At 41.8% G+C, this 27,364-nt stretch overlaps 1 protein-coding gene across 1 annotated transcript; it reads left to right on the plus strand.

Moving 5' to 3' along the window:
* The first annotated feature begins 3,247 nt into the window (after window positions 1-3,247).
* Window positions 3,248-27,364, plus strand: LOC149284501 (unconventional myosin-XVIIIb-like). The gene is made up of 18 exons (XM_089496629.1): window positions 3,248-3,347; window positions 4,699-4,841; window positions 5,331-5,431; window positions 5,619-5,682; window positions 6,043-6,187; window positions 11,688-11,882; window positions 11,973-12,063; window positions 13,474-13,666; window positions 16,589-16,736; window positions 22,748-22,857; window positions 23,045-23,110; window positions 23,463-23,591; window positions 24,265-24,408; window positions 24,606-24,695; window positions 25,043-25,162; window positions 25,310-25,418; window positions 26,405-26,640; window positions 27,278-27,364. Exons 1-18 carry the CDS (start codon window positions 3,248-3,250, stop codon window positions 27,362-27,364), a joined length of 2,271 nt encoding a protein of 756 aa, XP_089352755.1.

The raw sequence follows: 27,364 nt of genomic DNA on the forward strand, positions 1-27,364 counted from the left end.
GGAAAACGGGAGAAAATAAGGAGAAAACGGAACTGACAGGTAAAAAACTGGGAGAAAGCAATGATATACTCAGAGAAACGGGGAATAAATGGGGAGATATTAAGGAGAAAATGAGAAATTTCGGGGGGGAAACGGGAGAAATTACGGATAAAATGAGAGAAATTAAGTCTAAAACGAGAGATATCGGGGATAAAAACGAGAGAAGCTAAGGATAAAACGGGAGATATCGGGGTGAAAACAGAAGAAAATAAGAAAATACAGGGAGAAAACGGGATGAAAATGAAAGATAAAACGAGAGAAACTGGAAGAAAACCAAAAGAAATAAGAGTCGGGAAAGAAGAAAGGAAGGAAGCGGAGGAAACGGAGGAAAGAACAGAGCGAACGAAGAAAACATCAGACAGAGAAAAGAAAAACGATGTCGGAGAAAGCGCCGATTCTTTGTCGGAGAAGGTGAGTTTGCTCAAAATGAGTTCATTTTTGCTTATCTTTCCAATCCACGGATGCGATATGCGTGTTCCCTCTTCCATATTTTGCGCCGTAGAATTAACGCAGTTCGCTGCTGTTTTGATTTTTGCCGTTCCACCATTTTATGTAATCCTCTGATTTCTTATTTTATGATATATCAATGCAATTTGACAGCTGATAAAGTGTAGCGGCATCTAGCCCATAATCTGCCATCTTGCACACGATGACATCATAGCTTCTTGTGTGCAAATCTTACTCTCTTTTCCCCCCCTAAAACCAGGACATTTGGTACGAAACAGAGAAAGTTTGGCTGGTCCAGAAGGACGGATTCACCTTGGGTAAGACATACTTCGAGACCCGGGTTCGAGTCACGAAAAGATTTGCGAAACCTGTATTTATCCATCGATAAATGCATAAACTGAGCCCTTTTCTCCGACAGCGACGGAGTTAAAACCGGACGTAGGTACTCCGGAGCTTCCTCCGGGGATGGTCCGGGTGCAAATCGAGTCCGACGGATCCGTGTTTGAAGTGGAAGAGGAAGATATCGAGAAGGTTGGTCTCCATAAACACGGAAATCTAGCCCTACTAGGGTTCTAATCCCTTATATTACTGGTATTAGTATAGTATATTATACTATTATATTGTACTAATATACTATTATAATATAATAATATAGTATTGTAATATATAATACTATTATAGCATAATATACTATTTTATATAATATAATATTAGAATATTATAATAGTAGTATAATATTATACTATATACTATTGTATAATATAATATTAGTAGATTATAATATTATACTGATATACTAATATTATATTATATAAAATACTAATATAATAATATATTAGTATTATATTATTCTGTTACATTATATATTATATACCAGAATAATATTATATAATAGTATACTATTAAAGAATAGTATATTATACTGTTATATAATATGCTATTATATAATAATATACTATTATATAATATTATTACATTAAATTATATTATACTAATATACAATCAATAATTTATAAATAAATACTTATTATTATTATTATTATTATTATTATTATTATTATTCCACAAAAGTATAATATTATTTATTTATCTTTGAGAACGTCTCCCTAAAAGCTTGAGGGAAGAAGGCCCATGCTAATGAGTGCTGACATCACATGCTTAATTAAGGATTGCATCACAGGTGATGTCATGTTCAGCCAGCCTAATCAGAGGAGCAGTGTCCAGCAATGGCTCCTCTTCTTTGTCTTGGAGGGAAGTGACTGGTGGGGTGTCCAGTGGGGTCCTGTCCTGGGCCCAGTGTCCAGCCATGGCTCCTTTTCTCCTTTGTCCTGGAGAGGAGTGACCAGTGGGGTTTCCAGTGGGGTCCTGTCCTGGGCCTAGTGTCCAGCAATGGCTCCTCTTCTCCTTCATCCTGGAGAGGAGTGACCAGTGGGGTGTCCAGTGGGGTCCTGTTCTGGGCCCAGTGTCCAGCAATGGCTCCTCTTCTTCTTCGTCACTCTGTTCTAATGTCTTTCTGATTTCCACCTCGTGACAGACCAATCCTTCGAGATTTGACTACGCCAAGGACCTGGCCTCGTTGGTCAGTCTGAACGAGTCCAGCGTCATCAACACCCTCCGCCACCAGTTCTGGTCACAGCTGGTTTACACCTTTGCCGGTCCGGACTTGATAGCCATCGCGCCATATTCTTGCATGGCCAATGGCTCAAGAAAGGTAGAATGGTTGGGTTGGGGCACGTTTGGGTTGGGGAATGGTTGGGTTGGGCTGTGGAACTGTTGAATGGTTTGGGTTGGATTGGGGAAGGGTTGTCTTGGGTAATGGTTGGGTTGGGGAAGGGTTGGTTTGGGTTGAATGGTTGAATTGGGGAATGGTTGGGTTGAATGGTTGGGTTGAATGGTTGGGCTGGGGAATGGTTGGGTTGGGTTGGGTAGGGTTGAATGGTTGGATTGGGGAAGGGCTGAGTAGGGTTGAATGTTTGGGTAGGGTTGGGAGTGGTTGGGTTGAATGGTTGGGTTGGGGAATGGTTGAGTTGGGAAAGGGTTGGGTTGAGTTGTGGAGTGGTTGGGTTGAATGTTTGGGTTGGGGAATGGTTGGGTTGGGTTGAATGTTTGGGTTGGGTTGGGTTGAGTTGGGGAGTGGTTGGGTTGAATGGTTGTGTTGGGGAATGGTTGAGTTGGGTTGGGTAGGGTTGAATGATTGGGTTGGGGAAGGGTTGGGTTAGGTTGGGGAATGGTTGTGTTGATAAATGGTTGTGTTGTATTGGGTAATGGTTGGGTTGGGTTGGGTTGGGGAATGGTTGGGTTGAATGGTTGGGTTGGGGAAGGGTTGAGTTGGGTTGGGTTGGGGAATAGTTGGGTTGGCCAACGGTTGGGTTGGGGAATGGGTTTACTCACCAATGGATTGACTCAACTTCCAACAGCTGATTCCATGAGTCTGGTTTGGACTTATCAACTAGGATTGACCCATTGGGTCCATAGGATTGACCGGTGTGTTGACTTAATTTGATTCTATGGGTCTAGCTTGACTTAAACAACCAAGGCAGACTCATTGAATCTATGAGGTTGACCAATGGGTTGACCCAACATCCAACAGTTGATTCCATCAGTCTAGCTTGGACTATGAAGGATCAATGTCGCTAAACATCCTCCTTGGCTTTATTCCCAGGCGTTCAAAGGGAAACGGGACGGCATGTCTCCACACATCTTCTCCATGGCCCAGAGAACCTACTGGACCATGCTGACCCAACGGCAGGACTAGACCATTATGCCCCTGGGAAGGTCAAGTGCAGGGAAGACCACTTGCTGCCATAACGCCCTCGAATACCTGGTGGAGATGGCAGGCAGTGTGGACAACCGGGTCACAGGTGCTTTGTTGTCCGACGTGATGGGGTCAGTGGTTGAGGTGGGGGGCCATCCTGTAGGATATGATGGTCATAGGGACTGACCAAATAGGTTGGACCCATTGAACCCATGTGGTTGATCAATGGGTTGACTCACCATTCAACCATGAGTCTAGTTACGACTGTCCAACTAGGATGGATCTATTGAGTCCATTGGGTTGACCATTGGGTTGACTCACTATTTAACCATGAGTCTAGTTACGACTGTCCAACTAAGATGGATCTATTGAGTCCATTGGGTTGACCAATGGGTTGACTCACTAATCAACCATGAGTCTAGTTGTGACTGTCCATCTAGGATGGACCCACTGAGTCCATTGGGTTGACCAATGGGTTGACTCACCATTCAACCATGAGTCTAGTTACTACTATCCAACTAGGATGGACCCATTGAATCCATGCGGTTGACCATTGGGTTGACTCACCATTCAACCATGAGTCTAGTTATGGCTATCCAACTATGATGGACCCATTGAGTCCATAGGGTTGACCAATGTCTTGACTTCCAACAGTTGATTCCATGGGTCTAGTTTGGACTCACCAACTAGGATGGACCCATTGAGTCCATGCAGTTGACCAATGGGTCGACTCACCATAAGTAGACTCATGGTTGAATGGTGAGTCGACCCATTGGTCAACTGCAGGGACTCAATGGGTCGACTCACCATTCAACCATGAGTCTACTTATAGCTATCCAACCAGGATGGACCCATTGAATTCATTGGGTTGATCAATGTGTTGACCCAACATCCAACAGCTGATTTAACAAGACTAGGAAGGACCCATTGAATCCATGGGGTTGATCAACGGGTTGAGCCAACATCCAACAGTTGATCCCACAAGACTAGAAGGGACCCATTGAATTAATTGGATTGACCAATGAGTTGACCCAATGTTCAACAGCTGATTTAACAAGACTAGGACGGACCCATTGAATCCATGGGGTTGACCAATGTGTTGACCTAACATCCAACAGCTGACTCAACAAGACTAGGATGGACCCATTGAATTCATTGGGTTAACTAATGGGTTGACCCAACATTCAACAGCTGTCTCAACAAGACGAGGATGGACCCATTGGATTAATTGGGTTGACTAATGGGTTGACCCAACATTCAACAGCTGACTCAACAAGACTAGGATGGACCCATTGAATTCATTGGGTTGACCAAAGAGTTGACCCAACATCCAACATAAGACTAGGATGGACCCATTGAGTTGACCAGTCCGTTGACTCAACATCCAACGGCCGTTTTCATGGGTCACTTGTCCCTTCCTCGTTCATAACCTTTGTCCTCTTGACCCTGTTTTGCAGTGGAGAAGATCCAGGCCATGTCCACCATCCTCCGAGCCTTCGGGACGGTCTCTGCCGGCTGTAACAGAGTGTCCACCCGCTTCTCCATGGTCATGGCGCTGGACTTCAACGCCTCCGACCACATCACAGCTGCCCATCTCCAGGTAAACGTCTTTTTTGGAGGTCCAGCCTGGGAATATTTGGGTTTGGGGGAGTATTTTGGGGTCTCTTGAACTTAGCTGGACAGTAGATGACCAGCTGGACAATAGATGACCAGATAGACTCAGATCATGGAAGCCACGGCTTCTTAACTTGACCTTAGCTGGACACTAGATGACCAGATGGACTCAAATCATGGAAGCCATGGCTTCTCCTCTTGACCTTAGCTGGACATTAGATGACCAGATGGACTCAAATCATGGAAGCCATGGCTTCTCCTCTTGACCTTAGCTGGACAGTAGATGACCAGATGGACAGTAGATGACCAGATGGACTCAAATCATGGAAGCCACAGCTTCTCCTCTTGACCTTAGCTGGACAGTAGATGACCAGATGGACTCAAATCGTGGAAGCTACGGCTTCTCCTCTTGACCTTGGCTGGACATTAGATGACCAGATGGCCACTCCCATAACCACTTTCCCTTCTTTTCCAGACCATGCTCCTGGAACAGAGCCGCGTCGCACGGCAACCGGATGGTGAGAGCAATTTCAACGTATTTGCCCAAATGTTGGCGGGCCTCGACTTGGATCAGAGGTACGGCGGCCTTGCAAAGGATTCTGGGATAGGAATGCGACTGGAGGAGGGGTACCATAGAGTTGCACCGGAGGACCCAGGAAATGCCTAGATGTGGACATCCTTCTCGCCCTTAGTTTTAATTTAATTTAATTTAATATATTCCTTCCTTCCCTTCTTTCTTTCGTTCCCTCCTTTCCCCCATTAGGATGATCCTACATTTACATCAGATGGCTGAAAACAACAGCTTTGGCATCAAACCGTGTCTGAAGGTAGAATCGATGAATGCATCAATAGAGTAATAGATAGACATATATAGAGATAGATAGATAATAAATTGGATGGATGGATTTTAGATACACTTGACAGAATAGATAGATAAATAGGTAGATAAATAGATCGACAGAGAACAGACAGATAAAATTGATGGATGATAAAATTGGATGGATGAATAGATGGGATGGATGGATGGATATGTAGCTACACAAGACAAAATGGATGGCTAGATAAATGGATGGATAGATAGATTGGATGGATACTCTAAGAAAGGATGGATAGATAGATAGATAGATATGATGGAGGGTGAACAAAATGGATGGATGATAAATACCGCCTTCTTACGGATGCTTCAGGTGGAGGAGAAACGGGACGCGGCGTCCGCTTTTTCCGAATTACGTACCGCCATGGCGACGCTGGGGATTTCGGCGCGCGAACAGAAAGCCATTTGGAGGGTCCTGGCCGCCATCTTCCACTTGGGCACGGCAGGGGTTTGCAGAGGTAAGTCATCGGTTCGTGTTAACGGGAAGAACCCTGCGCCGACGAGAAAACTGTGCCGTTCAGGAATGATCCTGCAAAACCTGCATGCGCGGCGCTTTGCAGGGATGACGGTTTACGCTGGGAGGTCAATAACCGTCAATATTATTATTATTATTAAAGTTTATTTCAATAGTGGCGTAAATACGGAACAGTTGTGGATGAATAAATTCCGTATTTGCCGTCGCCACTTTGCACTACCGTGGGCGTGTTCACAAAGATCGCAAAGTCTATCACGAATAGGGTCATAATACTTGTTTACTTTTCTAAACATTCATTAAAAAATGATGCGTATTAAGTCCCCATCGCACATCAGATCCTTGTTTTCTTCCTTTAATCTCTTTATCGATGGCAGCGGCGTCCAAAGAAATCAAAGGAAAGGAAGAAATCAAAGGAAATGTAGCAATTAGTAATGGATCAAAGGAAATCTCTGCATTCATTAACTTTATTCATTTTAGTCTTACCCCAAATGCATCAAAGCTCAACAATTTCCTTTTGGACCTGTATGATCCTCTGCTTTGTCATAACGATCGTAAACGCTTCAAATAAAATAAATGTTAATTAATTAATTAATTAAAAATTAAAAATAAAATTTAAAAAATTATTATTATTATTAATAATAATAATAATAATAATAATAATAATAAATTCAAAACCCAAAATAATTCAAAATAATAATAATATTAAATATTAAAAATAATAAAAAATAAATAATAATTAATAATTAAAAATTAAAAATTATTATTAATAATAATTAAATATTAAATAAAAATTAAAATTAAAAAATTAAAAATAATAAAAATAATAAAAATAAATCAAAATTCAAAATAATATTAAATATTAAAAATTAAAAATAAATAAATAATAATAATCTTTTGCCATACTAATTATATTTATTTATTTGGGAGTATTTAAACACATCCCTTTTGTCATGCCTCCAGAGCATCTTTGATGCTCTTGAGACATATATTTAGTTGACATTATATTAGGTTTTGTATGTATTAGTTTAAGAGGGAAAATAAAGAGCTACAGCTTTAAGAAAGGCAAGGATTGTGGGAAATCCCAGGGTCTCATACTGTCTCCCTCTAGTTATTTTCAGTGTGTAGTGAGATTTCAGCCAAGTCAGACCTGGAGAGAATATTTTCCTTTGACAAAAAGATAAGTCCACAAAGGAAGAAAGATAGTCCTCAAAGAAAGATAGAATACATCAAGAAGAGAGCAAGGTATTTAGAAAGGACTATAGTAGGAAAAAGAAGAAATCAGTTTTGTGTTATTTGTGTTTATAACCAGTAAAGCTTTTGAAACTTTAGAAATTTGTGGACAAGTCTTTTGTTCTGGCTGTGATCCCGAGAGCCAGAGACCTTGCTACACCCAAAGTCCATAGCATTGCTCTTGGGACAAAACAGTCAAAGGAAAGCTCTTTCCCGGTTCCAGATAAAGAAAGCTCTGCTAACAGAGCCAGCTAAGAAAGGGAGTTTTCCTAACCAACAGTTGGAAGACTAGATAGCAAAGGCCAGAGTGGGAAATCCTGGAAGCAGTCAGGCAGCCATAGCTCAGTCCTCATTGTGAAGACTGCAGAGCGCCCCCTGCAGGAGAGTCCTAATACTGCAACAGCAGAACATGGAACCTGAAGAGCTTATTGAAACTGAAATTGCAGATTCAGAAACCAAATCAGTGAGAACTAGGAAACTCACTGCAAAGATGGAACAAAATATAGAAGAAGAGTTAGCTTCTCTTCAGGAAAAGAGAAAAAATGTCTTGTCAGCTTTGCAAGGAGACATGAAGACAAGCCAACAGGCATTAAGCATTGAAGCAACATTTGAACTGAAAGAAAATATGATGCACCACTTTGTGAGCTGGAATGCACTGTTAGAGCGCATCTTCCAGCTGCTAAACCGTATAAATACTCCAGAAGCCTTAAATAAGAAGGCAGAAATAAAGGATCAAGCAGAGCTTGAAGAAGGAGACTTCAGCAAAGCTATCCGAAGTCTAGATGACCAAATTCAGCAATGGGAAAAAGAACAAGCTGAATCTCAACAGTCACCAGAGACAGCCATCATAACAGAGGAAAAACTGTCAACCTCTCCCAGAGGCTCAAAAAAAGAAATAAAGCCTCAAACGAACAAAGCACCAAGCTTGGCATCTTCAGAAGTGACTTCATCCCGGCATTCCCACAAGACCAGGAGTTCCAAAACCACTTCTCGTAGTAGTGGCTCCTCACAAAGGTCTGTAGGAGCGGAGCTGGAGATGATAGCTCTCCAAGCAAAGGCTGAGGCAGCAGCAGCTGCTAAACAGGCAGAATTTTCCAAAAGGAAGCAGGAACTCATAATAGAGCAAGCTAGAATGAAAGCTGAATTGGAAACCTTGGAACAAATAGCAAAGTCAGAACAGCTAAAAGAAAAGGCTCAGATCTTGGAACAAGGTCTCAAAGAAAAATCGCTGGCATCTGATCTGTCTAACCTAGGAGAAGAAGACGCTAAACAGAAGGTGATTTCCTGTTCCAAAACAAACTAGATCGATTCTTCGAATACCCTTCGAATAAAATAAATATATAAATAAATATAAATAAATATAAATAAATAATAAAAATAAAAATAAAAAATAAAATTAATAAATAAAAATTAAGAATAATAAAATTAAAAAAATTAATAACAACAATAACAAAAATAATAATAATAAACTTTTGCCATAATAATTATATTTATTTATTTGGGATTATTTATAACACAACCCTTTATTCCCAAAAAAATAAAATTCCAAAACAAACTAGATCTATTCTTTTATTATCATTATTTTAACTTTTCTCTTTGAATAAAATAAATAAATAAATATAAGTAAATAAGTAAATATAAATAAATAAATAAATATAAATAATTAATAAAAATAAAAATTTTAAATTTAAAAAATTTAAAATAATAATAAAAAATAAAAATAATAAAATGTAAAACATTAAAAATAATTAAAAATAATTAATAATAATAATATTCACTGTAGTCATTTTATTTATTTATTTATTTGAGAGTATCTATACACAAATAAATAAATAAAAATGAATAAAATAAAAAAATAAAATTAAATTAAAAAAATTAAAAATTAATAATAAAATTTTAAAATTAAAAAATTAAATAATAATAATAATAATAATAATAATAATAATAAACTTTCACCGTACTATTTATTCATTTGGAAGTATTTATACACAAATGAATGAATGAATAAATAAATAATTTTTAAAAAAAATTAAATTAAAAATTTAAAAATTTAAAATATTTATTTTTAATTTTAAAAATAATTAAAATTAAATAATAATAATAATAATAATAATAATAATCGTTCACTGTACTAATTATATTTATTCATTTGGGATTATTTATAAAGACACTCCGCTCTTTTGTCATCCGCTCGCATCCCGCTTTCCCTCTAAACGCAATTTAAAACCGCACTTAAAACTTAATTGTCGCGTTTATTAAAACTCTTAATAGGGATATTCTAGGTGCTTTCTATTTTAAACACTGGGGATTTGAAATTCGAGTGAGTGAGCCAAGCCTGGTATTAATAGCCTGCTGACCTCAGGCAGAATCTCTCGCCCTTCGTTTATGCGGATGATTCATTCCCTCCGTTCCTTCCCCTCCACTCTTTCTCTTTTTCGTCCTCGTTCTCCTCTTTCTTCTTCTTCTTTCCTTTTCTTCCTTCTCTTCCTCCCTCGTCTTTCTGCTCTTTCTTCTTTCCTTCTCGTCCTCCTCCTCCTCCCTCCCTTCTTCTTTCTCTTCTTCACCTTCTTCCTCTTACTTCTTATCTTTCTCTTCCTCCTCTTCCCATTCCTTCCTTCTCCTCTACTTCTTCCTCCTCCTTCCTTCCTTCCTCCTCTTCCTCTTCTTTTTCTCCTTCTTGTCCTCCTCCTTCCTCCTCCTCCTTTCTTTTTCTTCCCTTCTTTCTCCTCCTCCTTCCTTTTTCTTCTCTTCCTCCTCCCCTTCTTCTTCCTCCTCCTTTCCTTCCTCCTCCTCCTTCCTTTTTCGTCTTTTCCTCCTACTCCTTTCCTTTTTCTTCTCTTCTTTCTCCTCCTCCTTCCTTCTCTTCCTCCTTCTTTTGCTCCTCCCTCCTTCTCCTCCTCTCTTCTTAGTCCTCCTTTTGTACTAAATAATATATATATATATATATATATATATATAACACCTTCTTCCTTCTTCTCTCTTCCTCTTTCTTCTTTTTCTTTTCCTCCTCCTCCTCCTCCTCCTCTTCTTCCTTTTTCTTCTCTTCTTCCTCTACTTCCTCCTCTTCCTCCTTATTTTTCTTTCTCTTTCTCCTCCCTTTTTCTTCCTCCTTCCTTTCTTCCTCTTCCTATTCTTCCTCTTGCACCCCTTCTTCCTCTTTCTCCTTCTCTTTTTTCTCCCTTCTCCTGCTTCCTCTTCCTCCTCCTCCTCCTCTTCTTCCTTCTTCCTCTCTTCATCTTCATCCTCCTTCTCTCTCCTTCCTCCACTTCTTCTTCTTTTCCTTTCTCTTCACTTCCTCTTCTTCCCTCTTCCTCTCTTCATCCTCGTCCTCCTCCTCCTTCCTCCACTTCTTCTCCTTCCTCTCCTTCTCTTCCTCTCCTTCCTCCTCTTTTCTCCTCCTTTCCTTTTCCCTTCTTCCTGCTTGTGTGTGTGTGTGTATATTTATATATATATATATATATATATATATATATATCCGCCGTGCCGAAGTAGAAAGAGAGAAGGGGAAAAAGAAAGATAAATGGACAGAAGGAAAAAAAGAAGACAGAGAGAAGGAGAAGAGAGGGAGAAAGAGAAAGGGAAAGGAGGGAGGAGGAGAAAGAAGAAAGGAAAGGAGAAAGGAGAAGGAGGGGAAGAGTCAAGTCTTGTGTCGCTAAGTTTGGGGAAGGGTCCGCCATGTCAAAGTAGAAAGAGAGAAGGAGAAAAAGAAAGAGAGAAAGAGGTAGAAAGAAAAAGGAAAGACGAAAGGAAAGAGGAAGAGAGAGGAGGATAAAAGGAGAGAAGAAAAGGGGGAGAGAGAGAAGGAGAAGGAGAAAGAGGAGGAGAAAAAGAAAGAAACAAAAGGAAGGGAAGAGAGAGAGAAGGAGGAAGGAAGGAGAAGAAGAAAGAGAAAGAGGGGAGAAAAAGAAAGATAGAAGGAGAAAAGAAAGAGAAATGAAAGGAAGGGAAGAGGAAGAGAGAGAGAGAAGGAGAAAGAGTGAAGGAGAAAAAGAAAGAGAAACAAAAGCATGGATAGAGGAAGATAGAGAAAGAGAAAGGGAGGGAGAAGGAGAAGTAGAAAGAGAGAAGGAGAAAAAGAAAGAAACGAAAGGAGGGGAAAGGAAGAGGAAGAGAGAGAGAGAGAAAGAGAAAGAGAAGGAGTAAGAGAAGGAGAAAAAGGAGAAGAATCTAGTCTTGCGTTGCTAAATTTGGCGAAGGGTCCACCGCGTTGTCGTCCTCTTCCTTGACACCTTCTTCCTTCCTTTCCTCCTCAGTCGGGAGGAAGCAGTTCTTGAAGTTCAACGCGGCGAACAACGCGGCAGAGGCCCTGGGATGCGGATACGAGGAACTGGCCGCCGCCGTCTTCAAGCACCATCTCTGTAGGATCATCGCGCAGGCCACTGCGTCCGTCATGGGGGGACGCCGCCAACGCCAACGCCAAGATGAGGAGGAAGAGGACCCCTCCGACGGTAAGACACCATGTTTGCGTCATCGCATCTTATTCAAAAAGAGCGATGAAATTGTACGCATTTACTCCATTTATCGCCTCATTCTCATAGGTCCCAAGATGACCGGTGTGGAGTGCGTCGAGGGAATGGCAGCGGGGCTTTACGAGGAGCTGTTCGCGGCCGTCGTCTCGCTAATCAACCGGTAATTGATAATTAAGTCGTTATTGATAGATAAGGATTGCGGTGGAGGAGCTACAAAGGCGTCCTCTCTAGGAATCTCTAGTGCAACTCTATGTTCAGGGTCTAAAGTGACCATAGAAGTGCATTGGAGGGCCTACAAATGCCTAGAGAAGGGTCCGCTCTAGGAATCTCCAGTGTAACTCTAACATCAGCATCTAAAATGACCATAGATTTGCATTGGAGGACCTACAAATGCCTAGGGAAGGGTCCTCTCTAGGAATCTCTAGTGCCACTCTATGGTCAGTGTCTAAAGTGACCATAGAAGTTAAAAACCTTCCTCTTCAAACAAGCCTTTTCCCAGACATTGTACTTGCACGTGCACTTTTGAGTCAGCTAGTCTGTATGTTTTAGCTTGTATTTTTTAACCTTGTTTTAATTGTTTTTATATTGATGTATTGATTGATTGTTGTTACAATTTGTATATTGTATAGAACCATGTTACTCGCTTTGATCAACCCAGGAAAAGCGGGCTACAAATAAATGATTTATTATTATAGAAGTGCATTGGAGGACCTACAAAGGCCTAGGGAAGTGTCCTCTCTAGGAATCTCTAGTGCAACTCTATGGTCAGTATGTAAAGTGACCATAGAGTTGCATTGGAGGACCTACAAATGCCTAGACAAAGGTCCTCTCTAGGAATCTCCTCCAGTGCAACTCTATGGTCAGCGTCTAAAGTGACCATAGAAGTGCATTGGAGGACCTACAAATATCTAGGAACGTGTCCTCTCTAGGCATCTCTAGTGCAACTCTATGGTCACCATCTAAAGTGACCATAGAGTTGCATTGGAGGACCTACAAATGCCTAGAGAAAGGTCCTCTCTAGGAATCTCCTCCAGTGCAACTCTATGGTCAGCATCTAAAGTGACCATAGAAGTGCATTGGAGGACCTACAAAGGCCTAGGAAAATGTCCTCTCTTGGAATCTCTAGTGCAACTCTATGGTCAGCGTCTAAAGTAACCATAGAGTTGCATTAGAGGACCTACAAATGACTAGAGAAAGGTCCTCTCTAGAAATCTCCTCCAGTGCAACTCTATGGTCAGCGTCTAAAGTGACCATAGAAGTGCATTGGAAGACCTACAAAGGCCTAGGGAAATGTCCTCTCTAGGAATTTCTAGTGCAATTCTATGCTCAGCGTCTATAGTGACCATAGAAGAGCATTGGAGGACCCACAAAGGTCATGTAATGCTATTCTATGGTTGACATCAGACCATAGAGTTGCATTGGAGGAGCTACAAAGGCCTAAGGAAGTGTCCTCTATAGGAATCTCTGTGTCCTCCAAGCTCAACTCTATGGTCAATATGTAAGTTAACCATAGATCGATCGGCGAAGGGGATCGGCGGTTATTGACAGTCATCCTTCCAACCTGTCGCAGATCATTTGCATCCAGCCACCTCTCCATGGCGTCCATCTTGGTGGTGGATGCGCCCGGCTTCCACAACCCGCGCCATGCGAAGAAGGAGAGGGCGGCTACCTTCGAGGAGTTCTGCCACAATTACGTGAACGAACGGCTCCAGGATCTGTTCCACCAGAAGACATTCGCAGCGGCGATGGAGAGGTATCGAGAGGTAAGGCCAGACGCAGGACGCTGCCACCATGCCGCCATGCTTGCGTTCTTAAAAGGATCCGTGAATTAATTTTCTGAGCAAATTTTCTGATATATATATATATATATATATATATATATGAATTTTCTGATCTATCTATCTATCTATCTATCTATATATATATATAATTTTTTTTGTGTGCTCTTTCTATATGTAAGAATTTTCTAATCTCTCTCTCTTTCTCTCTCTCTCTCTATATATATAAATGAATTATCTCAGCAATATTTTACATATATATATATATATAAACACATATATTAGAATCTGATCAATATATATATATATATATGAATTTTCTGAGCTCTATATATAATTTTCTGAGCAATGCATAATATTAGAATTTTCAGAGCAATATATATCAATATATAATAAAAACATTAGAATTTTCTGATATATGTATGTGTATATATATATATATATATATAAAAGAATTTTCTGAGCAATGTATAGATGTATATATATGTATTAGAATTTTCTGAGCTATATTATACATGTGTGTGTGTGTGTGTGTGTGTGCATTTTCTGAGCTATATATATATATATATAGCTATAAGAATTTTCTGAGTGCTCTCTCTATATATATTTGAATTAGTTTTCTGAGCAATATATATATATATATATATATATATATATATATATATATATATATGTTTTATTTTTATACCGCTTTTCTGAGGTGATCAAAGCGGTTCACAGAATCAATAAAAATTAACACATCATAAAAACAACCTAAAATAGAACAACAATAAAAATATAACAACATGCAATAAAGACAAGCAAGATGGTGGTCGGGAGAAGGGCTTGTCTTCTTAGCAGGCAGTTGTTGCTGGCCTGCTTCTCTCCCCCCTCAAGATGGCGGTCGGGAGAAGGGCTTGGCTTCTTAGCAGGCAGAGGCCTGTTGTTGCTGGCCTGCTTCTCTCCCCCCTCAAGATGGCGGTTGGGAGGAGGGAACTTTGTGAGCAATATATATATATATATATATATATATAGAGAGAGAGAGAGAGAGAGAGAAAGAGAGAGAGAGAGATATTTGTCTGACCAATAATGAAGGAAACAACAATATTATATATATATATATATATATATATATATATAGTGTGTGTGTGTGTGTGTGTGTGTACACAATACTAACATTATATTACAATTGCTAAAAATGGGTTCTTTATATATATTCTTATATATGCCTCCAGAGCATCTTTGATGCTCTTGAGACATATATTTAGTTAAGATTATAATAGGTTTTCTATGTATTAGTTTAGGAGGGAAAATAGAGATCTACAGCTTTAAGACACATGAAGTATTGGTCACACTTATGGCCGAAGTATCTTCCATCATCAACAGCCGCCACTTGTTCCAGTGTCTACAGATGCAGAAAATCCATTTTTACTGTCACCAGCCACACTGCTTACATTCAAAACTGCAGAATGGACAGATCCCGCAAGAGTATCTGATCTCCAAGGGGTTTATAAGAATCATTGGAAGCAGAGTCAAGTACTAGCCAATGCTTTCTGGAAAAGATGGTGTCAAGAATACCTACCACTCTTACAAAAGCGGACAAAATGGTTGGACAACCAGCCCAATTTAAAAACTGGAGATGTTATACTGTTGAAAGAAAGAAAAAAGTTCCAAGAAATAGCTGGCCACTCAAAGTCATCGAAAAAGCAATCCCAAGCGGCGATGGAAAAGTTCACAAAGTTAGAGTTAGAAGACCCAAAGAAACATGCAGAAAGACATTTGATAGACCAATATCAGACTTGGTCTTTCTTTGCAATGACAATGTTATTTAGAGACATATACTTTAATATGTGTTTATTCGAATATAAAGTATACCAGTGTTAGTACTTAAAGTTAATATAAAGTTACAGTGGTACCCCGGGATACGAATGCGCCGCCTTACGAAATTTCCGGGTTACGAAAAAAATCCATTGAAAAAAACATTTCCGGGTTACGAAGGTTATTTCGGGTTACGAACAAAAATTTGGTGCTTTTCGGCGCGATTTCACACGGAATCGCGGCTTTCGCTATTAGCGCCTATGGGCTTTTCGGCTAGTGAAAGTTTCCGGGTTACGAAAGCGGCGGCGGAACGAATTAATTTCGTAACCCGGGGTACCACTGTATATGGAAAACTCATTAAGAGTTTTGGTGGGGAGTGTCATGCCTCCAGAGCATCTTTGATGCTCTTGAGACATATATTTAGTTAAGATTATAATAGGTTTTCTATGTATTAGTTTAAGAGGGGAAATGCAGATCTATAGCTTTAAGAAAGACAAGGACTGTGGGAAATCCCAGGGTCTTATGCTGTCTCCCTCTAGTTAGTTTCAGTGTGTAGTGAGATTTCAGCCAAGTCAGACCTAGAGAGAATATTTTCCTTTGACAAAAAGATAAGTCCACAAAAGAAGAAAGATAGTCCTCAGAAGAAGAAAGATAGAATCCACCAAGAAGAGAGAGCAAGGTATTTAGGAAGGACTATTGAGAAAAAGGAGATCAGTTCATGTTTGTGTTTACAACCAGTAAAGGTTTTGAAACGTAAGAAATTTGTGGACAAGTCTTTTGTTCTGGCTGTGATCCCGAGAGCCAGAGACCCTGCTACAACCAAAGTCCATAGCATCGCTCTTGGGACAAAACACTAACATTATATTACAATTGCTACAAATGGGTTCTTTATATATATTCTTATATATTTTAAATATCACATTTTTTTAATCTCTCCTAGGAAGACATCAAGGTGACCTTCGACCTCCCCGAACTTTCCCCGGCGACTACGGTGGCCCTGGCAGACTAAAACTGCCCATCACAGGTAATTGCAAAACAGATTTATGGAACGCAGTTAAACAACTGAGGATTATTCCTCCGTCTCTTTCATCTTTTCTCTGGTCCTTTTAGGCCTCTCTTTCGACCGTCGGCCAAGGGAACGACCCAAAGGGCCTGCTTTGGATTTTGGACGAAGAGGCCTTGGTCCAGGGTTTGAACGGCGGCAACGCGTTGGACCGCCTTTGCACTTACTTCGAGAAGGATGCCGCGAGCAACAAAGGTAAATGATAGATTTACTCTATAAATGCCTCTCTAGGAATCTCTAAGTCCTCCAGAACAACTCTATGGTCAATATGTTGGCCATTGAATTACACTGGAGGACCTTCATAGAATCATAGAATCGTAGAGTTGGAAGAGACCACAAGGGCCATCCAGTCCAACCCCCTGCCATGCAGGAAATCACAATCAAAGCATCCCCGACAGATGGCCATCCAGCCTCCGTTTGAAGACCTTCAAGGAAGGAGACTCCACTACACTCCGAGGAAGGAGTGTGTTCCACTGTCGAACAACCCTTACTGCCAGGAAGTTCCTCCTAATGTTGAGGTGGAATCTCTTTTCCTGCAGCTTGCATCCATTGCTCCGGGTCCTAGTCTCTGGAGCAGCAGAAAACAAGCTTGCTCCCTCCTCAATATGACATCCCTTCAAATATTTAAACAGAGCTATCATATCTCCTCTTAATCTTCTCTTCTCCAGGCTAAACATCCCCAGCTCCATAAGGCGTTCCTCATAGGACATGGTTTCCAGACCCTTCACCATCTTAGTTGCCCTGCTTTGGACACACTCCAGTGTCTCAATGTCCTTTTTGAATTGTGGCGCCCAGAACTGGACACAATATTCCAGGTGGGGCCTGACCAAAGCAGAATATAGTGGCACTATTACTTCTCTTGATCTAGACACTATACTTCTATTGATGCAGCCTAAAATTGCATTGGCCTTGTTAGCTGCCGCATCACGCTGTTGACTCATGTTCAACTTGTGGTCTACTTGGACTCCCAGATCCCTTTCACATGTACTTTAATTGAGTCAGGAGTCCCCCATCCTATATCTGTGCATTTCATTTTTCTGCCCTAAGAGCAGTACCTTACATTTCTCTGTGTTGAATTTCATTTTGTTAGCTTTGGCCCAGCTTTCTAGTCTATTCATGCCATTTTGAATACTGATCCTGTCCTCTGGAGTATTAGCTATTCCCCCTAATTTGGTGTCATCTGCAAATTTGATAAGTATGCTCCCAATTCTGTCATCCAGGTCATTGATAAAGATGTTGAATAACACTGGGCCCAGGACAGAGCCCTGTGGGACCCCACTGGTCACTTCTCTGCAGGATGAAAAGGAGCCATTGTTGACCATCCTTTGGGTTCGGCCGGTCAACCAATTACAAATCCATGTAACAGTTGCCTTGTCTAGCCCACACTTTACAAGCTTGTTTGCAAGAATGTCATGGGGAACCTTGTCAAAGGCCTTACTGAAATCAAGATATACTATATCCACAGCATTCCCTTCATCTACCAAGCTGGTAATTTTATCAAAGAAAGAGATCAGATTTGTCTGGCATGAGTTGTTTCTCTGAAACCCATGTTGACTTTTTGTGATTGTGGCATTGCTTTCTATCTGCTGGGGATGTTTTGACTTGGATTTCCTGCATGGCAGGGGGTTGGACTGGATGGCCCTTGCGGTCTCTTCCAACTCTATGATTCTATATGTTCACAGACTCTCTGTTTAATGATCTGCTCCAGAATCTTTCCTGGTATTGATGTCAGACTAACTGGACGATAATTGTTGGGATCCTCTTTCTTCCCCTTTTTGAAGATGGGGACAACGTTGGCCCTCCTCCAGTCTTCTGGGACTTCTCCTGTTCTCCAGGAGTTCTCAAAGACTGTTATTGCCAATGGCTCCGATATTACATTTGCCAGTTCTTTTAGTACCCTTGGATGGAGTTCATCTGGTCCTGGAGACTTATATTCGTTTAGATTAACAAGGTATTCCTCTACTATCTCCTTACTTATTCTGTGCTGAAATTCCCCTATTCTGTCCTCTGCTCCATTATCCTCAGGTTGAGCACCCTTTCCCTTTTCTGAGAAGACTGAGGCAAAGAAGGTGTTGAGTAATTCTGCCTTTTCTCTGTCTTCTGTTAGCATTTTGCCATCTTCTCCACGCAGTGGCCCTTCCGTTTCCTTCTTCTTCCTTTTGCTGTGGACATATCCATAAAAGCCCTTTTTATTGTTCTTAACCTCTCTAGCAAGCCTGAGTTCATTCTGCGCTTTAGCTTTTCTGACCTTATCTCTACACATGCCTGCTATTTGTTTGAATTCCTCTTTGGTGATTTCCCCATTTTTCCATTTCTTATACATGTTCCATTTAAAACTTAGCTCAGTTGAAAGTTCCTTAGTCATCCATCCTGCTTTCTTGAGACACCTCTCATTTTTCTTCCTCACTGGAACTGTTTGAAATTGTGCCTTCAGTATCTCTCTTTTGAGAAACTCCCATCTGTCCTGAACTCCCTTCCCTTTTAGTATTTCTGACCATGGGATCAACCCCAGTATTTCTCTAAGTTTACTAAAATCCACTCTCCTAAAGTCTAGGATGCGTATTTGACTATGCCTGGCTTCTCCTTTCCACTGTATTACAAACTCCAGGAGAACATGGTCACTTCCACCTAAGGATCCCACCACTTGCACCCCGTTAACCAAGTCATCTTTGTTGGTTAGGATCAGATCCAAAATAGCTGACCCCCTTGTTGCCTCTTCCACCTTTTGGACCATGAAATAGTCTTCCAGGCAAGTGAGGAATTTGCTAGACCTTGAGGATTTGGCTGAGTTTGCCTTCCAGCAAATATCAGGATAGTTGAAGTCCCCCATCACTACTACATCTCTCCTTTCTGAGTGTGTGGTTATCTGTTCTAGAAAGGCATCATCCAATTCCTCCGTCTGACTTGGGGGTCTGTAGTAGACTCCCACCGTAACATCCTTGTTGTTTCCCTCCCCTTTGATTCTTATCCAGATGCTCTCCACCTGGCTTCCATGATTGATGTCCTGGATCTCTTCACTGGCGTAAATGTCCCTGACATATAGGGCTATTCCTCCTCCTTTCTTTTTGGCCTGTTTCTCTTAAAAAGGTTATAGCCTTCTATTTCTACATTCCAATCATGAGACTCATCCCACCAGGTTTCAGTGAGGCCAATTATATCATATTTACTTTGTTGTGCTAGGAGTTGAAGTTCATCTTGCTTATTTCCCATGCTCTGTGCATTAGTGTAGAGGCATCTAAGACCATGTGTTCCCTTTACTTGCTGACTGTGCAAGTTCTTTTGCCTCCCACTGTTGGGTCCTTGCACTGTTTGCCTTGTTCCCTCTCTGTCAGTTTGACTATATTCTCCAGCCCTTTTGCCTTCCAGAATACTGTCTCCCTCCCCCACATAATTCAGTTTAAAGCCCTCCTGATCAAATTCTTGAGGCTACTGGCAAAAATGTTTTTGCCAACTGGCGTGAGATGCAACCCATCCCTTGCCAGAAGTCCCTCCTCATGGAACCGCAGCCCATGGTCCAAGAATCCAAACTGTTCTTGGCGGCACCATCTATGGAGCCAGTTATTTACATCCGCTGTTTTCTTCTCCCTTCCTGGCCCATGCCCTTCGACTGGGAGAAGAGAGGAGATGACAACCTGTGCATCCACCTCTTTCAACTTCCTACCTAAAGCCTCATAATCCCTTATGATATTCTGAAGGCTGTGCCTTGCAGTATCATTGGTTCCCACATGAACCAAAAGAAAGGGGTAATGGTCAGTAGGCTTGACAAGTCTTGTCAGCCTCTCTGTCACATCATGGATCTTTGCCCCAGGGAGACAGCACACCTCCCGAGACATCTTGTCAGGCCCACAAACCACTGCTTCAGTGCCTCTCAGCAAAGAGTCCCCAATGACCACCACTCACCTCCTCCGAGGCTTAGCGGCAGCTGTTCCCTTTGGTGGAGCTCTCTGGGTCCCCTGCTCTGTCCCTGAGGTCTGTCCCTGCTGCTGTTCCTCATCATCCTTGATAATAGAGAGAGACTGAAATCGATTCTGTAGCTGTAAGCTTACAGAACGTTCCCTGGTTTCCCTACTTGTGTGTGTGACCTTCCTCCAACTATCTACTGTACTTCTGTTGTGTGTGAAGTGACCTCCTCCTCCCCAGCAACTTCCTCTGTGTGTTTCCTGCCCAGGACCATCTGGTCCGTTCTGGTCAGGAGAACCTCTTCCTCCCTATGATGCTGAAGTGTAGTGACCTGGGCCTCTAGGTGCTGTACCTTCTCTTCTAAGAGGGCTACCACCTTGCACTTGGGGCAGGTGAAGTTCCCCATATCCCTAGGCAATCCCCATATCTATCTATCTAATCTATCAGTCTATCTATCTATCTATCTATCTATCTATCTATCTATCTATCTATCCATCCATCCATCAGTCTATCTATCCATCACTCTATCTATCTATCTATCTATCTATCTATCTATCTATCTATCTATCTATCTATCACTCTCTATATCTTTCTATCCATCCATCTATCCATCACTCTCACTCTATCTATCTCCATCTATCTATCCATCACTCTATTTATCTATTTGTCTATCCATCACTCTGTAACCCTATAGCTATCTATCTATCTATCTATCTATCTATCTATCTATCTAATGTATCAGTCACTCTATCTTTCTATCTATCTATCTAATCTATCTATCTATCTATCTATCTATCTATCTATCTATCTATCTATCCATCACTCTATCCGTCACTCTATCTATCTATCTATCTATCTATCTATCTATCTATCTATCTAATCTATCACTCTATCTTTCTATCATTCTATCTATCTAATCTATCTATCCATCTATCCATCTATCTATCTATCTATCTATCTATCTATCTATCTATCTATCTATCTAATCTATCACTCTATCAGTCTATCTTTCTATCATTCTATCTAATCTATCATCTATCTATCTATCTATCTATCTATCTATCTATCTATCTATCTAATCTATCACTCTATCCATCCATCACTCTATCTATCTATCTATCTATCTATCTATCTATCTATCTAATCTATCACTCTATCTTTCTATCACTCTATCTATCTAATCTATCTATCTATCTATCTATCTATCTATCTATCTATCATCTATCTATCACTATCTATCTATCTATCTATCTATCTATCTATCTATCTATCTGTCACTCTATCTTTCTATCACTCTATCTATCTAATCTATTTATCCAGCTATCCAATCTCTCTACCTATGTAATCTATTCTATCTATCTATCTATCTATCTATCTATCTATCTATCTATCTATCTCTATCAAGTATCTATCTGTCTGTCTGTCTGTCTGTCTGTCTGTCTGTCTATCTATCACTATCAACTCTCTACCATCTATCTATCTATCTATCTATCTATCTATCTATCTATCTATCTATTGTCTCTATCTATCTATCACTATCAATCTCTTTCTGTCTCTCCCTATCATCTATCTATCTACCTATCTTCTATAGCTATCTATCTATGTGTCAGATTTGTCGCCTTTGAAGGCGCTAAATGTCCGACCTAAACTGCAGAGGTCCGAGAGAGTGACCGTTTGGGCCACCCTCCTCCGGACATGGTCAACAGTCAGCTCTAGGATCCGAACTCTACATCCTTCTCTTGCGCTTCTTTCCTTTTCGTAAGGATGCCATCGCTAATTTGGTGAAGCGCACCCAGATCCATTTCGTCCATTGCTTGCTCCCCAAAATGGAAGAGACAGCCCTCCACCAAGAAGGAGATCCAGGAGCATGGGACGTCCCATCCCTTCGCGCCCAGCTCTCCGGAGGACAAATCCTGGATGCCTTACGGTTGCATAGGATCGGTGAGGATGGGTCGGGTCGGATGAAGGGTATGGGCATCCATGGCTTGGGCAGTCCCAAAACAGAGTAGACTCCATGACTGAACGGTTGGAGGGTGATGGTCAACTAAATCCAACTGGAGTAGAGACCCATTGTCCCATGGATTCAATGGTTGGGTTTCTACTCTTGTTGGGTAGAGTACAGACCCAACCGTTGACCCAACCGTTGACCCAACCATTGACTCAACCATTGACTCAACCCTTGACCCAACCGTTGACTCAACCATTGACTCAGCCATTGACCCAACCGTTGACTCAACCATTGACTCAATGGTTGAATGTAGGGTCCAACTTCTGTCCTCTCATCCTCGGAAATCCATCCCACACAGGTTACGCGGACCGGATGGCACTGACACAGTTCCGGCGGCGCTTCCAGATCCTGGCGCAACCAGTGATGAAGAAGTACACCTCGGCGTACAAAACGACGAATGAGAATAAGGTACATAGTAAGGGGAATACATAGGATCCTAGAGTCGGAAGGGCCTACTAAGGGGTTGTATAGTCCAACCCTACTTCTGCCATGCAGGAATACATAAGATCCATTTTCTGCCATGCAGGAATACATAGGATCCTAGAGCTGGAAGGTACTACTAAGGGTCATAAAGTCCAACCCTTTCCTTCCATAGGCTTTAGAGAAACTCTTCCGCGCTTTGGACCTGGAGAAGAAGAGCGTCACCGTCGGACGCAGCCAGGTACGGAAAATTTAGGGGGGTCGGGGATCGCCCCCCCGGTTTTCCAAGACTGATCGCTAGATGCCCTCGGTCCCCCGACTGACCACTAGATGCCCTCGGTCGCCCCACTGACTGCTAGATGCCCTCGATCCCCCAACTGACCGCTAGATGCCCTCGGTCCCCCCACTAACAGCTAGATGCCCTCGGTCCCGCGACTGACTGCTAGATGCGCTCAGTCCCCCCACTGACCGCTAGATGCCTTCGGTCCCCCGACTGACTGCTAGGTGCCCTCGGTCCCCCCACTGATCACTAGAGGCACTCGGTCCCCTGTCGTCAGTCACTCCGTCCATCCATCCATTTGTCCACTCCACAGGTCTTCCTGAAGTCCGGCGTCCTGCAAAGGCTGGAGAAGCAGCGGGAGAAGATGGCCGCCCCAAACCTATCGCTCCTCCAAGCAGCTTGCAAGGGCTTCCTCTCCCACCAGAAGTACAAGGAACTGAAGGTGAATGCAGTTGGGTGATAGGTCCCATCGTCCCCAGGAAGGGATGGAGTTGGTGTTCTTCACTAGAAGTATCATCCCAGGCCTTTGGATGATGGGTCCCATCATCCCCAGAATTAATTTCTAGATGGTCAGTGGCTGGAGTTCATTCACTGACCACCAGAAGATATCATCCTAGACCAATCATCCCCAGCTAAATATATGGACAGTGAAGGGATGGGGTTGATGGTCTTTTTTTACCTTGAAATGACAGGTCCCATCATCCCCAGCAAAGTTAATGGACGGTCGAGGGACAGTGTTCACTAGAAGGCCTTTGGGTGATGGGTCCCATCATCTCCTGAAATAATTTATGGATGGTCAGTGGCTGGAGTAGATCCATTGACCACCAGAAGATATCATCCCAGGCCTTTGGATGACGGACTCCATCATTCCCAGCAACATTTATGGGCAGTCAAGGGATGGTCTTTACTAGAAGATGTCATCCCAGGCCCTTGGATCATGGATCCCATCATCCCCAGAAAACATTATGGATGGTCAAGGGGATGGTCAGTAGGTGGTCAACAGCAGAGGAGAGTCAGCTTATAGGTCCCATCATCCCCAGGAGAATTTATGGGCGGTCAGCGGATGGTCAGTAGGTGGTCAAGAGCAGAGATGACCTGTGGATGATGGGTTTCAGGTCCAGTGTTTGGCCGTCCAGTGCATCCAGAAGAACCTAGTGGTCTTCCAAAGGGTCAAGACCTGGGCCTGGTGGATACTGATGGGCCGGATTCGGCCGCTACTGACCACCAGCATGGTGGAAGACCAGCTTCGGGCCAAACAGGTACTAAGTGAATTCGCTCAAGATTTGGGGGGGATTGAATTTCAATTTAAAAATTTGGGGAATTAAAATTTTTAATGAAATTTTGAAATTCAATGCTGGAAATTTCATTTCGAGAATTGGAAATCTCAATGAAATTTTCAAATTTTTGCAAATTTTAGGAATTGATTTCTAAATATTCGTTTCCTGTTTTCGAAAAGGAGGAACTCGCGACACTGAGGAAAAAGCTTGAAAATTCGGAGGTTTCGCGGCAAGAATTGCGCCGAAACTTGGAATCGCTGGAAACCAAGGTGAGGGACGTAAACCTTTTGTTGCTACTCTGTGTTTACTATCGGGAGACAGTCCATTTTCCATGTAGAAATACATAGAATTATAGGGTTACATGCAGGAATACATAGAATACAAGAGTCACATGCAGGAATACATAGGATTTTATAGGGTTATATGCAGGAATACATAGAACACTAGTGTGCAATGCAGGAATGCATAGGATTTTATAGGGTTACATGCAGGAATACATAGGATCCTAGAATAAGAAGGGACTAATAAGGGTCTTAAAGTCCAATCTTCTTCTGCCATGCAGAAATACATAGGACACTAGAGTCGGAAGTATCTTTTCTTACTCTTCTATCCACAGACTATTGATCTCATGACGGAGCTCTCAGATGAACGGCTGAAAGGCGAAGCCGCCTGCCGCATTTTGGACGGCGAACGCGCCAAACGCCTGCGAGGAATGAGAGAGATCAGAGAACTACAGGTAAGGGAAGAAGAAGAAAGTTTGTGCGGTAACCATGGCTCAGACCGCAAAATAAATGCGAGCCCAACATTGTGATTCTGCGGTGAAAAAGGCTAATGCGATTCTGGGTCGATTTGGGTTAGAATCCTATGTATTCCTGCATGGCAGAACAAGCATGCCGAACTCCAGAAGAAACTCAAGGGGGTCGAGAAACAGCTGGAGGAAAGCCAAGAGCAGCTCCGGCTGCGAGAGATTGGAACCCGGGACTCTGGGAACGGTAGGAAGATCCTATGTATTCCTGCATGGCAGATGGATGGTTGCACTATAAGACCCTTAGTAACCCCTTTCATCTTTAATATTCTCTGTGTTCCTGCATGTCATTCTATACAGTGCTACCTCGGGTTACGAAATTAATTCATTCCGCGGCGCCGTTCGTAACCCGATACATTTCGCAACCCGAAAAGGCTTTCCGTTAGCGCTGGAAAGCCGCTAGCCGCGCTTCGCATTTGAATTTCGCGCCGAAACGCGCCGAAATGAATTTCGTAACCCGAAAAATCTTTCGTTACCCGGAACAGTTTTTTCCAATCTAACTTTTTCGTACCCCGGAAATTTCGTAACGCGATCAATTCGTATCCCGGGGTACCACTGTATAATTCTCTGTATTCCTACATGTATTTGTCTACAATTCTATGTATTCCTGCACGTCACTCTATAATTCTTTTCCTCTTGATCTTCGCTGGTGTTTTTGCACACTCCATTGTCACCTCCAAGTTGTGTCTTGTGTGTGTTTAAAAAGCCACCCTTGCCCCGCCCCGGTGGGCTGTCGTTCCAGATCTGTCGAAACGAAGTTGACGCAGCAAACACAAAACGCAAACGCCACCGGTTGTTCTTTTGCAAAACATGGTGGCTTTTGCGTGAGCAACCAAGGTCATTGCAAAGGTTGCGACACCAAAATTAATGAATTCGTCGCACCCTAAGTATACGTTTTGCATATAATCACACATTGCATTGCAATGCAAACATAATTGCAAATCAACTTTATTAATTATTGCTCTTTTGCATTACAATTTTATGCAATTGGTTAATTATCTGCAAATTTAATTTAAATGTCAATTTGAATTGATTGCAAAATAATTGCACATTTAATTAATCAGGGATCGTAATAATCTTGCGCACAAAATAAACTACATTGAGTCCGTCTTGGGACCCGGGTTCGAATTCCTCCCCTAATAATAATAACAATTCCTCCTATTTTATCACCAGGTGAGGAAAAATGGCAGACGGCGCTGGACTGCGCGCAGACAGAGATCGCGTTCCTCCGGAAAAGGATGGCACAAACAGAGGAGCACCTGGAGGTGGAGCAAGTGGCCAAGAAGCAGGCAGAGGACAAGGTGGGCGTCTTTGGAGGACTCGACCGTGTACGCAGCAGCACAGAATCGGTCTGGTTCGGTGTTGCTTCGGAGGCGGCAGCAGCACTGCGCTGTGGCATTCTGGGATTTGTAATTTGTTGGGGGTCTCTGATGCAACCAATGATTCTATCTGTCTGCCTATCTATCTATCTATCTATCTATCTATCTATCTATCTATCTACCTCTATCTCCCTACCTATCTATCTCTAGCACTCTTATCTCTATTTATCTATCTATATATCACTATCTCTCTCTCTCTCTCAATCTATCATCTATCTATCTATCTATCATTCTCTCTCTCTCTCTCTCTCTCTCTATATATATATATATATATATATATATATTATCTATCTATCTCTCACTCTCTCATTCTATCTATCATTATCTCTCTGTCTACCACTCTGTCTGTCTGTCTGTCTGTCTATCTATCTATCTATCTATCTATCTATCTATCTATCTATGCCTATCTATTACTATATCTATCATTTTATCTATCTATCTATTTATCTCTCTCTCTCTCTATCTATCTATCTGTGTCTCTATCTTTTACTATATCTATCTATCTATCTATCTATCTATCTATCTATCTATCTATCACTCTATCTGTCTATCTATCTATCTATCTATCTATCTATCTATCTATCTATCTACCTATCTATCTCTTCCACTCTTCCCTCGACATCTGTTTCTCACTCTTCCCTTCTCCCTCTCTCTCTTTCTATTGCAGCTGAGTGAAGCGCAGGCGTCCTTCGAATCCATGCGGCGTGCTGTGCAACAGCTGAAGCGCAAGTGCAAGCGCCTGTTCTCTGACTAG

Source organism: Sceloporus occidentalis, unplaced genomic scaffold, assembly GCF_023333645.1.
Source record: "Sceloporus occidentalis isolate IW3139 unplaced genomic scaffold, rSceOcc1.0.p SCAF_91, whole genome shotgun sequence".
NCBI classification, from domain to species: Eukaryota; Metazoa; Chordata; class Lepidosauria; order Squamata; family Phrynosomatidae; genus Sceloporus; species Sceloporus occidentalis.

What these genes read in the sequence shown, in the direction of transcription:
- LOC149284501 (XM_089496629.1), top strand. Translation starts at nt 3,248, where the DNA reads ATGCCCCTGGGAAGGTCAAGTGCAGGGAAGACCACTTGCTGCCATAAC. An exon ending in TGTGGACAACCGGGTCACAG is followed by an intron (nt 3,348 to 4,698) that starts GTGCTTTGTTGT and finishes CCTGTTTTGCAG; the next exon opens with TGGAGAAGATCCAGGCCATG. An exon ending in AACCCGGGACTCTGGGAACG is followed by an intron (nt 25,419 to 26,404) that starts GTAGGAAGATCC and finishes TTTTATCACCAG; the next exon opens with GTGAGGAAAAATGGCAGACG.